Source organism: Equus quagga, chromosome 7 (genome assembly GCF_021613505.1).
Source record: "Equus quagga isolate Etosha38 chromosome 7, UCLA_HA_Equagga_1.0, whole genome shotgun sequence".
Lineage (NCBI taxonomy): Eukaryota > Metazoa > Chordata > Mammalia > Perissodactyla > Equidae > Equus > Equus quagga.
The window spans coordinates 12,365,082-12,380,022 of NC_060273.1; the positions used below are offsets into that span (position 1 = coordinate 12,365,082).

The window sequence follows — 14,941 nt, forward strand, 5'->3', positions numbered from 1 at the left end:
TCTTCCAAGAAAGCCTTCCCCGCCCATCCAGGCTGGGTTGGGTGCCCTCCGGGGGCTTACTCTTATCAAAGAACTTATCAAAAAATTGCCTGTTGAGGGGCCGGCCCAGTGGCGCAGTGGTGAAGTGCACAAGTTCCACTTCGGCAGCCCGGGATTCACCGGTTCAGACCCCAGGTGCAGACATGGCACCACTTGGCACGCCATGCTGTGGTAGGCGTCCCACATAGAAAGTAGAGGAAGATGGGCACGGATATTAGCTCAGGGCCAGTCTTCCTCAGCAAAAAGAGGAGGATTGGCAGCAGATGTTAGCTCAGGGCTAATTAAATAAATAAATAATAGCCTGTTGACTCACACATGTCCCTCTCTAGAAGCAGTGCTCCTTGAGGGCAGGAATGAGGACCTGGGAGGTGCTAAAGGAAGGTTAATAGAATGAACTAACCCAACTCTGTCTCAAGAACCTGGCCTTGGCCTTGGCGAGAAGCAGCACAGGCCAGATACGCACCCCCGTTGGCCTTGAACTGACTGTTTTTGCCATCCTACCAGTTCAGTAAGTATGTCCCGAGGCCGCGCTGCCTCCAGCCCTGAGCTTGGGGCTGGGCATGCAGCGATGAAGAGAAAATGATTCTCTGCTCTCAGGTGCCCACAAGTTAGGGGAAAGAGAGCGCCCGGCCCACAGCGGGTACCAGGGAGGGTAGCCCTTGTTGCACCAGTAGTGCAGGACACCGTTTAGAATGGGGCATTGCTCCAGATCCCTCGACCCCAGGAACACTTGGGGCTGGAGAATTAATTCTCCATTGGAAGCGGGGCTGTCCTGTGTGTTGCAGGATTTAGCAGCGTCTCTGGCCTCTACCCACCACGTGACAGTGGCATCCCCCTCCGTCCCAGGGGTGACCACTGAAAACGTCTCCAGAAGCTGCCAAATATCCCCTGGCTGGGGGTGGAGGGGGTGGGTGGGCAAGCTGCCCCCCCTCTAAGAACCACCACTTCCAAGCCCAGTGATCTGGGTTTGAATCCAGGATTACCGGCTAGATGACCTTCACGGAACAACGCAATTTCACTGAGCCTCGAAGTCCTTGTGTGTAAAATGAGGCCAATAACGCCCCCCTCCCGTGCTGGTTGTGAAATAACAGATCAAAGCGCAGGAGCGCTCAACCCATCCTCGTTCCAACGACCGCATGTGCCGTGGTATTGGAACTTTCAGATACCGTTGCTTGAATGAGCATTTCCTGGGCGCCAGGCACTGTGCAGGCCACGGGAATACACAAGTGAGCAGACAGTCCTAACCGAATAGGGGGTGCCAGCTAGTGGGTACAGGGTTGTTTTGGGGGTGATTAAAATGTTCTAGAATCGATTGTGGCGATGGTTGCATAACTCTGCAAATAACAACTTCAACAGGCGCCTTGTTTGGTGTGTGAAATATATCTCAATAAACCTGTTGCCACAGAAAGTTAAATGTCAAACATAAAGCAAATAAAAGGCTGGGGAAGAGAATCACCAAGTCCAGACATCAGCTTCTGGAAATTCCCATTCGATTAGCGTGGGGCTCTGGCATCGGTCATTTTTAAAAGCTGCTCACAGGATGCTGATAAGCAGCTAGGGTTGAGAGCCAGCAGGCCAATTCAATTCTCTTGTTTTATAGCCCTCCAAGGGAAAGTTTGGTTGAAAGCTACAAAAACCCATCCAATCTTATGTAAGCACAAAACCGGCAATTACCGGAAGGACAGTGAAGACTCCTGGAGCCCTAGAGCGTTGTATCAGTTTCCTGTAGCTGCCGTAACAAATTCCCACAAACTTAGTGCCTTAGAACAACAGAAAATTATTCTCTCACCGTTCTAGAGGCCAGAAGCTCGAAATCACACTGTTGGCAGGGCCCTGCTCCCTCCGAAGTCTCGAGAAGAAAATCCTTCCTTGCCTCTTCCAGCTCCTGGTGGCGCCCGTCAATCTTGGGTGGTCCTTGGCTTGTCGCTGCCTGTCTCCAATCTCTGCCTCCAGGTCACATGGCCTTATTCTCTGTATATCTTCTGTCCTCTCCTCTCCTTTCACGGACACCAGTCCTTGGACTACGGGCCCACCCTCACGAGGATGACCTCGTCTTAACTAACAATATCCGCAAAGATCCTATTTCCAAATGGGATCCCAGTAGACATGAAATTGGAGGGGGTGTGTACTATTTATCCCAACACAGAGTGAAGCTCAACCCAACCTCACAAGAGTCTGGAACCAGAAGCAGGAAAGCTGTGGAATGTTCTTGGGCTCTTGCTCTCTTTCTCTCTCTATTCTGGGTGCAGGTTCCATTTTCTCCCTCTGGCGCACGAGTCAAGCAAGGCCACTCCATCTCCCTTCCATGATTTCCCCACCCAAGAGCCTGATGCCCAGGGCCTCTGCGTCCCAATTTTCAACTTCCCAGGAGACTCTGATGGGCCCAATGTGGACTGGCATCTCCCTTGGGAGGAAAGATTCCCAGAACCCACTGTTGGCTCAGCAGGACATGTGGGAGGCACTGAAGCAGAGGACACATGAGTGTGTGGCCACCAGGTCAGCCAAGGCCACCTCAGGCCACAGGGGCTCCACGTGGGGCCGTAGCAGCCTCTCAAGTGGAAGTGGGGGTCTTTGGCTGACAGTGATTGGGGTGCGTGACTGACCAGGACGTGGACTAGAGTGAGGAGAAAAGGCGCTCAGTTCCAGCACAAAACATTCAGTAATCAGGATCGATAATGTTTTAATACAATATCTAAAATATCAAAATTCTTGCAAAAAAAATCCACGGATGAACAAAACACCAAAAGCTTAAATAAAGACGAGATCAGTACTGACACTCAAAGGGCGGAGGCCAGGGACACAAAAACCTGCAGCATGGGGACAGTCCCACAAGAGGAATGTGTCCTGCCCGAAATGCCATTGACTGGCCCGCCATGAAACACTTGGGACAAGGTCACAGGGCTGGTTAGAACAGCGCCCAGGTCCTCGACGCCAGTCCCAAGGATTCCCCAGGAAAGCATACCTTCCCAGTCACTTTCATGCGGAAATTCAGACATTAGTTTCTTTCCTCCTCACCTCTTCCCACTGTCTCCTCGGACTCCTCGGTGAGAGTCCCTCTGCGTTCCTCGATGGATGTGGCTGATTTTAGGGGGAAAAAAATGCTCCCAGCAACACATCAATAAAAGCATTAAGGAAAGAAGACCCTGAACTGCCCAGAAAATCCTATTTCTCCAGCTCCTCAATGGTGGGTGTGGGTGACTTGTGATCCAAGACAACCCCTGGGGCCGTCCCTGCCTTGAGGGCTTCTCAAGGACAAGCCAAGAGGTCTCGTCCCAGCGCCACTGCCACCACTGCCGCCTCAGAGCAGGGGATGCTTAGAGCTGGCTGTAGGGACACAGAAATAGGATCGCCTTCATAGGGTTGTCAGAAAAGATTAAACTAGAGGTCCTCAACCCGGGACCACTTGCCCCCCCAGGGGACACTGGCCGTGTCTGGAGGCATTTTGAGTCGTCACAAAAGGTGGGGGCTTCTACTGGCATTGAGTGGGTAGAAGGCAGGGATGCTGGTCGACATCCTGCAGGGCACAGGGCAGCCCCCCACGACATGGAATGACGCAGTCTCAAACACCAATAGTGTCGAGGCTGAGAAACCTAGGTTAAAGGAAAATGTAAAGCTCATGGTAATACAGGTAGAATGATAATAGTTGCAATTTACTAAGCACTTACCATTTGCACACTTACGCTATATTTGCTTGTCCTTCATTAAATAAGTATTTTTTTTGTGTGCCCGATGCAGCCAATACTTAATCTGGAGGGCATTGAGTCGTTAAAACAACAGGGACGATGTAAATAATCGCTTATAATAATTGCAGCTGACTGTTGATGAGCCCTTATTATGCACCGGGCAGGAAGCCTAGTATTTTACTTGTTTATCTCCCTTAAAATTGCCACAACGTTATGATTATCTGTGTTGAGAGGCTGGATGCTCAGCAAGGTTGAGGAACATGCCCAGAGTCACACAGCTAGGAGGGGGAGGAGCTGGGACGGCAAGCCCGAGCCGTCGGAGTCTACAGCGAGGGCTCACAGTTGGGACAGAGGCTCCAGGTCAGGGAGACCAGTTGGGAGGCCACAGCATGGCCTAGGGAGACGGGGGGTGGTACCCTGGGCCTGGAGGAGGTGAGAAGCACGCTGGAGAGTCATGTCAGCAAGCACGTGGAGATGTTAGGAGCTAGGTGCGTGTGGGATGCCAGCAAACAGGGGTGAAGCTGGCAAGCTGAAGGTTCTCATCAGGAAGTAGGTGGGTGATGCTGGCCAGCAAGAGTGTCACATGACCGAGCAAGAGGTGGTGCCTGTGGGCAAGTGGATAGTGCCTGGAGGCAGGTGGGCGGTGCCTGCGGGCAGGTGGGTGAGGAACTGGTCTGTAAGGTGGCACAGACCACTTTGAGTAGACGGCTTCTCCCTGAGCTGCTGGGAAGGGCTGCATGAGTGGAGGGCTGCCTCTGAGTATCTGGAGGTGCCCGAATGGCAGAAGAGAGAAAATGGGGATGAGTAACTTGGGGACGGAGGTACATCCATTCCTGGGGGCCCTGCCAGTCCTTGCGTGGCTCTGGCAAAGATCTGGGGAGGGGCAGAGGACTCTCGGGAATATCGGAGGGCCTTTGCTGGTTACTTGGAGAGGACAGTGACACCAAGGATGACGCCCTGAGTAAGCTGAGCCAGGGCGCATGGTTAACTCGCTGGCAGGGGGCCGGGAAGCTCAGTGGTGCTGACGAGTGATGTGGGAAATCGGACCATGGGACCCACCGCCGGAGGAGTCATGCCACCATCACCAACCGGCGATGGCCTGGAATCCAGGGGCTGCTGGCAATTCCACCCCCTTCCCCACTGCCCCTCTGCTTAACGGGAGAGACCACCACTCTCTCCTCACCAAATATATATTCCCCTCGCCTCTGGTTCTGCCTCCAGATCGAGAGGAAATTGTCAGCGCCGGTCCTAGGCAGGCGGACGACAAGCTGCCCCACATTTTTTGATCTTCTGAAGGAGTCTGAACAGAGCGAGACTGATGCGCGTTTAAATTTCCGCCCTCCTCGTTTTCCCCATCCTCATCTCCAGCCCTCGTGTTTTCTCTCTGGTGTTCTAGCCCGCGGTATTTGGGACAGGACTAACGCCCCCAGCGTGGAGGCTTTTCATCTCACAGATCGCTTGACTCCCACGAGAGAGTAGTTCCCTCCGCACGGCCCCCCCCCCCCCCCAGCCCCTCCTCACCCTCTGCCATCTGCACGGCCCCCGGGCAGCATCAGTACCACTTACTGAGCTCTCCCCACAGCCCGAGTCCACCTAAGTCCTTTACTAATGTCACTGCAGTTAAGCCTCACCATGTGTATTTTACAGAGGGGGAAACTGAGGCTTGAAGAGGTCAAGTTGCTTCTCCAAGTTCACCCCGCAAGGGAAACGGTAGACCAGGATTCCAACCCTGGCCCCTCGGACTCCAGTGCTTTCAACAGTTCCACTCAGCAGTTTCTTTGCTGATGTTTTCTTCTTCCCAGAGAAAGAAAAAACCAAGCTGCAGAAGCAGAGAGAGGACGAGCTAATCCAGAAGATCCACAAACTGGTGCAGAAGCGAGACTTCCTGGTGGACGACGCAGAGGTGGAACGGTTAAGGTGGGTGGGCGGCAGGTCCCCAGGCACCTGGCTGTTGGAACGCAACCCTCGGCTTCCTTCCGAAACCCGTCGTCTGCTCCGGCGACCCACAGCCTTGCCTAACAGGCGTGGCAAATGCTCCCCACACACTGGATCCAAATGAGCCCCAGCTTTGCGGCCTGGGGACCCATTTCACATTCAAGAGAAACTCAAATCGTCTCCAAAAAGTCTTGCAAAGGCCCTTGGGTCTCAAGTGAACATCATTCCAGGAGGTTACCCGGGAGGAATTAGATCACACAGCACACGGCAGAGCTTCCTACACCTTCTCTTCACTGAGCTTTCTCTCACGCATCAAGGCAATTTCTAGAAACTTCTGTTGGTTTCTACAGAAACCCTGCCCCCCGTAGTGACCGGCTTCCTTGCCTGCCCTCTCCACTTCCTGGCTTTGTTCTTTTCTCTTCCCCGTCCTTGGTGGCTCCGATGCCCTTTCTTAGCCTCCAGGGTCTCCTATTTGCAGACACACCTGCCACCTTGATCAGGACAACGCTGGAGGCCCCTGAGGAAGCCGGCCTGGGAAAGATGTGAATGCTGATCCTTGAATATTTTTGTCCTGGAGCCGAGCCTTTGGAGCACTCCACAGGAAAGAGGCTCACAGGGTTTCTTCCAACCCAGACGGAAACTCCCTCTTTGTTTTCTGTGTCCTCCTGGGTCGTCCGAGACCCCTGGGCTGCCCCCTTGTCTAGCTCAGCCAGGCCTGGCCCTCTGACTTTGCCCCTGGCGACCTTTGGAAGAGCTGAGGTGACTTGTCTTCTGAGGCCTGGCAGCACCTTGTGGGAGCACAGGTGTCTAGGTGACTGACAGGTACAGGGTCGGAAGAGGTGTTGCCCAGCTCACGGAACCCCCGAAAGGGAGGCTGGGTCTTGTGATGTCCCTGCCTCTGCCCTGGGGTCTCACCTCAGCACTAGTAGACATTTACTCCATTGTTGATACGTGTCTCTGCTTCAGAGCAGGTTCATCAAGCACAACACACACACACCATACACACATAACATGCAACATATGCACACCACCCACACGTAACACGTGCCACACATGTGCCACTCACACGTAACACAAAACAACATACAGGCACCACACACAACATACATGCACCACCCACATGACACACATACCACATGATAACATACACGTACCACTCGCAAGTAACACATATCAACATGCACACGCCACACACGCAGCATGCATGCACCGCCCCACACAACACACATACCACCCACGTAACACAAAACAACATACATGCACCACACACAACATACACGTGCCACCCCACATAACATACATACCACATGATAACATACATGTACCGCCCCACATAACACACAACATGCACTCACCGTCCACAACGCCTGATACATGGTCCCACACACTTAACCTCTTGCCTCACTTTATCGCTTCCTTGACGCTTTCCTTGCTTACTGCACTTTCCTCTTGTCTTTACACATCTGTCTTCACAGGGAGCAAGAAGAAGACAAGGAAATCGCCGATTTCCTGCGAATCAAGTTAAAACCTCTAGACAAAGTAACCAAATCTCCAGCCAGTGAGTGCAAACATTATTCCTCCTCCTCGCCGATCCAAGAGAAAAGGGCATTTAAAAGAGACCTGGGATGCTTTCTAGAGATCCAACTAGGGCACAGATGGCAGCAGGCAGGGCCGGCTTCATGGGCGTGCAAGCTGTGCCGTCTCCCAGCGCCCCAGGCCGGAAGGGCACTGTGCTTGCTTTAATGTTCTGCTGTTGCTGCCTTGAAACTCAGAAGAACTCTGGAACCAGGGGCCCCACGTTTTCCTTTTGCACTGGGTTCTACAAACCGTGTAGCTGGTCCTGGCAGCAGCTGTTGCTCTTTCATCACGTGTTTTGATATGTTTCATAGAAGAAGCAGAAGCAGGGTGGCCACTGAGGCACGAAGGTGGGGACTGAGGCTCAGGGAGCTCTGGCCTCTGCTGGAGCTGGAATCTCTGGAGGAGTGGAACCCAAAGCATGCCTCGCAGAATATTAGCCTCATAAGACACTCAGAGCAAAAAGGGTTCCGTATGAAATAAGTTTGGGAAATGCTGTTTTTTTGACCCTCTATTTGTTGGTCCCAATGTCCATTAGCATATTGAAGTGATAACAGGTCCTGCTGTCATGGAACTGTCTTCTCTTTGTTGACCCAGTGAGGCTGCTTTCGGTTATAAGAAATGGATGCCCAATTCAAACTAGCCTAAGCAAGAAAGGGGATTTGTTGGAAAAAGAGCAACAAGAACCAGGACTTCAGGGACTGGACACTGCTAGGATGCCATCTCTTTTCCTCCCTTTCTCATCTCCACCCCCATTTGCATGTTAGCTTCATTTTCTCCTACTACACAGGCCTTCTCCATGGGGCCAGAGCTCCAGAACCACAGCTCAGCGGCAGTGGGGCGACACCACAGACACTCTCTCCTGGTATCTAAACATATAAATCTCAGTGAAAGATGCCGATTGGCCTTTCCTGGATCATGTTCCCACCTCCTAGGCCCATCACTGCCCCCAAGAGGCTGGGATACTGTGATTGGCTGGATCTATGTCACATGCCCACTCCTGTAGCCACAGCGACATGAGCTGTGACCAGAGGAAAAGGGACTGGAAATCTTACTAGGACGACAAAACCCCAAAGTTGCCACTATCTACTACAGCCACAAACCTAGTTTTCCCTGACCATCCATTAACATCTCATGAAAACACAGTTGTAGAATGTGGGAGGATAAAGATAGAGAAGAGCCATGATCACTTCTACAGGCCCCTAAAATCAAAAGGCACGAGGTCCTTGTGTCCTCAATGGACTGTCTCTTCCAGGAAAGGCCAATTAGGAAAACTCCACCTACCTATGGAGAAGGAGCAAAGAAACTTGCCTTCTATGTAGGGTTATGGATAGAAAAAAGAATTCTAGCAAGAAATCAAAACACCAAGACTGTACCATGTGCAAGGGGCCAAGTGTGGGGTCCAAGTTTACACTACTTATCTGCTGTTGGAATCCCATGTTTAAAAATTAAACCTAACATAAAACCAGTGAAATCTCTGGGACCCCAGCAAAGCAAATGCAAAATTGCTCAGTAGGAACCCTACAGCATCCCATAATACACAGCCTACAGATAAAACAACCCCCATGAAGATGAGCTCCCAATAAAAATTTAAAACTCATGGAGACTTGAACCACCACGAGGGCAGTCAGTAGATGCAACAAAGAGACTGTCTTCCCAAGAACCAGAAATAACTATCTAAAAGAGACAATAAGTATATTTAAAATGATTAAAAGGACAGAAGAAGGACTACCCCCCAAAATGAAATAGGAGGACGCTTTGAAAAAAGAAAAGGTAGATTTGCAAACAATTAGCCTTCTAAAAAAATTACCATCACTGAAGTAAAAACTCAATAGATTAAACACAGTGACACAGCTGAAGGAGGATTCATTAACTTGGAAGACAGAGGTGAGGAAATTACCCAGATTGCAGCACAGAGAGAGAAAGAGGTGGAAAATATGAAAGAGAATTATGAAACATGGAGGATAGGGTAAGTAGGTCCAACTTATGTCTAATAAGCATTCCAGAAGGAGAGAGAACAGAGAATGAGAGATGGGGGCATCCGAAAAGACAATGTATGCATTTTCCAGAATTGAAAGATGTGAGCCCTCATGTTGTTCCAGTCAAGAAGTGACTGGAACAACATTTCTCATTTATCCATTCACCAAATACCTCTTGAAGACCAGACCCTGTGCTGGGCTTGGCAGATATGACAGTGAGGAGAACTGCATAGGACTAAAAGCTGTGGTTGGAAGCCAAAGAACGAAAGCCAGTGGGCCCACAGTCAGCGACAGTCACCAGGACCACCAGCACGCCAGCTCTCCACACCACCTGATCTGTGGAGTAGAAGCAAGGCCTGGCCAGGAGTGGGGAGGGGACTAGGGCTGTATATGATCAGGGCTCTCCTCACCTCACCTCTCCCTCTCACCCTTTTCTCCTCTTTCTCTCTCTGTTCCTACCTTGCTGCAGGCTCCCGAGCAGAGAAGAAAGCAGAGCCCCCACCTAGTAAGCCCACGGTGGCCAAGACGGGGCTGGCGCTCATCAAGGATTGCTGTGGGGCCACCCAGTGCAATATCATGTAGCCCCCACGTGGGGTGCCCCCAGGGCAATGGGGACCCCCTTCCTAGCCCCCATTTCACCGGGGCCCAAGAGCTCTCCGAGGCCAAAGGGGTTGAAGGCAAGCCCGTGACTGCCGCCAGGGGCCGTGGGCGCGGCGGGCGGGCCCAGCCGTCCTGTACAGAGTGTAGCAATAGGCAGTCCCTCACCGTCGCATGGCCCTCCCCAGAGCATGCTGAACCCAGGAGTCTGTCTCACTGTTTATCCAACCACCAGGAAAGGTCCTCCCTCAAAAAAGTATATCTCCACTTCTATCTAGCTGTATCTAACCCACCGTGCGAATGAACTGGGGGAGGGGCATGGTCCCCAGGTGTGTATAGTCGTGACTCTTCAACAGTTGAGCACCACATTGGACTCATCCCCCATCCGCCCTCCTAGCTCTGCTGTCAGGCCTGCCCCAAATGGGCACAGCTCCCGTCCTCCATCTCTCCTCTCCCAAGGGCTGTACCCTCAAAGGCTCCACACAGCCCACGTGCTTTGAAGACACAGAGGGGCCCGTCTGTAAAGAATGAGCTTGTGTGTGGTGTCGTGGTCTCATCTCCCGCTTCGTTCCCTCCTGTGTCTGGGCACGGTTCCCATCAGGAGCACGTCCACTTCCTCTTGGCTCTTTGTTCCCTTGCCATGTCTGCCCCAGGTGTGTGGAGCAGGTGTGGGGGGGTGGGGCCTGGGCTGGGGCACACCCAGTGCCGGGAAGGGGCAGTGGACAGCTGGAGGCTCCAACACCGAGGCAAGGGGACCCAGAGCAGATGCTGACCCAGGCGCTCTCCACCCACTGGGGGCCACTGGAGGGAGCGCCAGCGGGACGCCACTCACCAGCCTAACACACAGACCTCCGCAAACAACAACGGCGGTGGGAGAGTCGGCCTGACCCAACCGTGTCCCGTCATTGGTGGTGTATTGTAACCAGCCTAACAATTCCACCAGTGTAACAATGTACATCTGCTACAGCCAGCCCGGCACAGCCCGTGTGACCTCTCTGTACGTGTGAGTGTGTCGTGACCGGCCTCAGTAGTTAGCCTAACCCAAGATTCGCTGATGTACAATCATCCATCGGAGAAAATAAAAATAGAAACCGCGTACACAGCCTTTATAAAGTTTTTACTTTTTTCTTGACTGTGGAAGGAATCCATGTACATAGTGAATCATCTAAAAAGTAGAGAAAGTATAAACAAGTTTTTTGTTCTTTGGGGTTTTTTTTTTTAACTCCCATAATTCCTCCAACTAGAGATCACTCTGACATTTTGGCATATTTCCTTTCAGTCTTTTTTTATGCTTTTTTTTTTCACGATTGACGTCATATTGTACCATTTTATTACCAGTTTTCTTTCTTCTGTTAGCATTGTATCCCTGTCGTGTCACGTCATTAAAAGCTCTTTGTAAACATTAAACACTCTTCATAAATATTTACAGTGGCTGCTTAGTAATCCATCTTGGGGATATTCCGTTATTTAACCATTTCCTCACTGTTGGACATTTAGGCTGTTTCTAGTCCTTCAGTATTACAAATAATGTCACGATAAACATCCTGAGGGATAAAGCTTCATCTGAGTTCCTGACCTTTCCTTAAGATAAACTCCTAGAAGTAAAAGTCTTAGGCCGTTAATGGGTCGCAGTTTTCAAAATATTTATAAATCAAAAGTTAATCCGAATTTCTCTCAAGTCAAGGTGACACAAAGCATCTCTGAGGACCCCGGAGTCTTGGGTTCGATGGCCCTTCCCAGCGGGCAGCATGCCCTCAGCCCCTCCCCCTCGGTCTCAGATGTGTTTCTGCTTCCTCCCAGGCTCCAGCCTGCACGTCACTTCCTGCCGTTCTGAAGCTGCAGAGGCTCCCTCAGGACACTGCCAGTGCCACCTCTCCTCTTCTTCTAAGGACACCAGTCATTGGGTACAGGGCCCACCCTAAACCCAGGGTGATCTCATCTTGAGCCTTCCCTTAATTACTTCTGCAAAGACCCTATTTCCAAACAGGTCCCATTCTGAGGGACCAAGTAGGCATGAACTCCGGGGGCACACTATTCAACCTACAACACAGATGCTTCCCATTCTTGCAATAAAAATAAAGGCTACAGATGGCCCGCCACTCTCCCTTCCCTGGAGAAAATGCAGGCCTGAGCCCAGACCAACTAGAGAGCAGTCACTCACCGATCCAACAAGCCGAGGGAGATCGAAACCCTCATAAAAATCCTGCCTCTAGTCCGTCTACTGAGCTCTGGGGTAGACCTAACTTATGTTCCTGCTATTTCTATTGATTTTTTTTTAAGACAAAAATACATCATTTATTTAGGCTTTCACAGAAGAGCAGAAGAAAGTAATGATTCAAGATGCTTCCCCATAATCAGAGCTGCCTGCAAAGCTGGGAAGCCTGGCAGACCGCAGGGTCCTGCACACCCAGACTTGCTCCTTTGGGAAGGCTTTGGGGGGAGAGGGATAATAATAAGAGTAAGATGTATTGAGGGCTTTATCGCTGTGCTCTGAGCCATGTGTCCACATTTTCTCGTCTGCTCCTCACATCAACCCCACGAGGCAGATCCTATCATCACGTCCACTTCCCAGACGAGGAAGTGGTCCAAGGTCCCAGAGGCAGTTAGTGATGGGACCACCATTCATTCCCCTCCTCCTCCTGTATCCTCAATAGTCTCCTCTCTTCCCATCAGCATTTGAACAAATCTTTCCCATTAAAAAACAAACAACCCCCCATCCCATCTTCCTTTGCAGACACCGCCTTTCTTTACATCTTCACAGAATCGTCTATCTTGCTATCTCCATTTTCCTCATCTCTAGCCCTCTCCTCAACCTATTTTAATCTGGTTTCTGTCACTGTCTTGTCACAGAGCCCTCTCACCAGGGACATAACCATTTGGTTATCCAGGGGAGGAGAAATCCTTTTTCTTTACCCGTCTTAGGTTCTCCAGCTGGAGTCCTGTAAATGAGACTGGCCAGCTTAACAAGACGAAAACAAACACAAGCTTATTAACCCGTGCATCGTGCACGTACAGGTGGGAGCACCCAGCGGTGAGTAACTCAAAGAGGTGGTTAGAACTTGAGCTTATATACCATCTTAGCCAAAACAAAGGAAAAGGCATTTTGGGCTCCTGGGCGGGGGAAGCAATTTATAGGAAGGTGACCAGGAAAAGGATCATGAACAAGGATGGTTTAGTAAGATTAGTTACGCAGATTTAGGTCCTGCCTTCTCCATTGGTAAGAGTCCTCCTCTTCCTGGTATGGGAAGGGAAGACAGCTTTTGCAAATGGAAATTTCCTTTCTAAATGGAAATTTCCTTTACAAAAGGGAAACTCTGTGCCATTTTTAGACCTTTTCCTGCCTCTGCTGGTTCTCAATGGCCTTTAGCTCAAAATAATCCATATGCCAAAGGGGCATATTTTCGGGTGGCATATTCTGCACCCCTCATTTACAGCCAGTTGACACACCTCAGCGCTCACACTGTCCTAGTTTGCTGCAGCATGTTGCAACACACACTTGACCCGACCGCCAAGATGCCCCACTCTCTAGGTGTACCTCCCACTGCTCAGGAGGACCTTCTCCAGTCTCCTTTATCACTTCCGTGTCCTCAGAGCCTGGCCCTCGGCATTCTGCTCTTCCCTCTCTCCTGGTCTTAGATGGCCATCTGCACTCTGCTCTTGCATTCTCTCTTTCACCTGGATCTTTCTCCTATGCTCAGGACATTTCTCCAACTGCTTCCCGAGGATCTCCATTTGGATCCAGAGTGGGTACATCAAATGTGCCATGTCTGAATCATGTCGGCAAACCGGCCCACCACCTGTTTTTGTAAATTAAGTTTTCTTGGTACATAACCAAGTGCATTTGTGTATGTATCGTCTATGGCTGCTCTCGTACGCCAACAGCAGAGCTGAGTAGTTGTGGCAGAGACCACATGGCCTGCAAATCCTAAAATACCTCCTCTCTGGCCCTTGAAGAAAAAGTTAGCCAACCCTCATCCTACACTGCCTCAGCTTCCTCTGTGTTTTTAATCTCATGAATGGGCACCAGCCATTTGCCCAAGGTCACCCAAGGACTTGTCCTGGACTCTTCTATTCCTCCTCGCATCCATGCAATTGCCAAGTCTGTAGCTTCTACCTCCTAAGTTTCTCCAGGAGCTGCCCGCACCGCCACACCCCCAGGGTAGCCACCATCATCTTTGCTTGGTCAACTGCAGTAGCTTCTTAACTGGCCTTAGCGCTGGTCATGCTCCACACAGCGGCCGGGTGATTTTCTGAATAATGCAAACCTGGTTGTCATTCCCCTCTTGAAGACCAATCCCATGGCCTTTAGGATGAAATCTGTGTTCTTTCACGTGGTTTAAAAGCCCTTCACGGGTCTGGCCCCTTCCAGCATTCCTAGCCTCATCGCATCTGTCGCTTCGATCTCTCTTTGCACTGGGGCCACAGAAGGCTTCTTTGGCTCTTCTTGCCACGCCATCTGTTGGCTCCTTTCATGGACCTTCACACACTGTTACCTGGGCCCAGAACTTCTCAGATTCGCCGCTGGCCCTTCTTCTCATCACCCTTTCTCTGGTCCACCTGTGAGCCACTCTGAAGCCAGAATGACCTTCCTCGAGTGCAAATCTAACCAGGTGTGTTGCTTCTCCGTTTGAAACTCTCCTGTACCTTCCCGCCATCCTCATAGTAGCCTGGGTTTCTGAGGCCCTATGTGACCCGGCCCCCGCGTGTCTGTCCCACCTCCTTTCTCCCCGCTCCTCCAGCTTCACACCCTTGCCCACACCAATATTTAAGGGGAGACACTGAGTGGGAGCAGCTGGAGAGGAGGCAAGATCACCAGGCAGCATCAAGGAGGGTGTGTCCACAGCATCCAACCTGACCCAGAGGTCACGCGACCTTAAGAACTTTATGAAAAGGGACTGGCGATAGGATGGAGTTCATGAGCAGTTTCAGTAAGTTGCTGGCAAGGAAGCCAGCTGCATCAAGCAGGAGAGTGCTCCTTCACCCACTGTTCCAACGGAGGGAGGGGGATCATCACCCCCATTTGGCAGATAGGGAAACTGAGGCTCAGAGAGGGGGGTGATCAGCCCAAGGTCACACAGCATGTAAGTGGTAGAGCTGGGACTCCAGTCTGAGAGCAGGGTGAGAGCCGGGCTC

The 14,941-nt window shown here is 51.2% G+C and overlaps 1 protein-coding gene across 1 annotated transcript in view; it reads left to right on the top strand.

The window, feature by feature from the left end:
- Positions 1 to 11,174, top strand: part of BMERB1 (bMERB domain containing 1) — a 110,938-nt gene extending 99,764 nt beyond the window's left edge. Inside the window, exons 4-6 of the mRNA XM_046667523.1 lie at positions 5,525 to 5,639; positions 7,133 to 7,215; positions 9,681 to 11,174. Coding sequence (XP_046523479.1) covers positions 5,525 to 5,639; positions 7,133 to 7,215; positions 9,681 to 9,793 — 311 coding nt within the window. The 3' untranslated portion in view covers positions 9,794 to 11,174. The remainder of the gene's footprint in view (positions 1 to 5,524; positions 5,640 to 7,132; positions 7,216 to 9,680) is intronic.
- Positions 11,175 to 14,941: the final 3,767 nt, after the last annotated feature.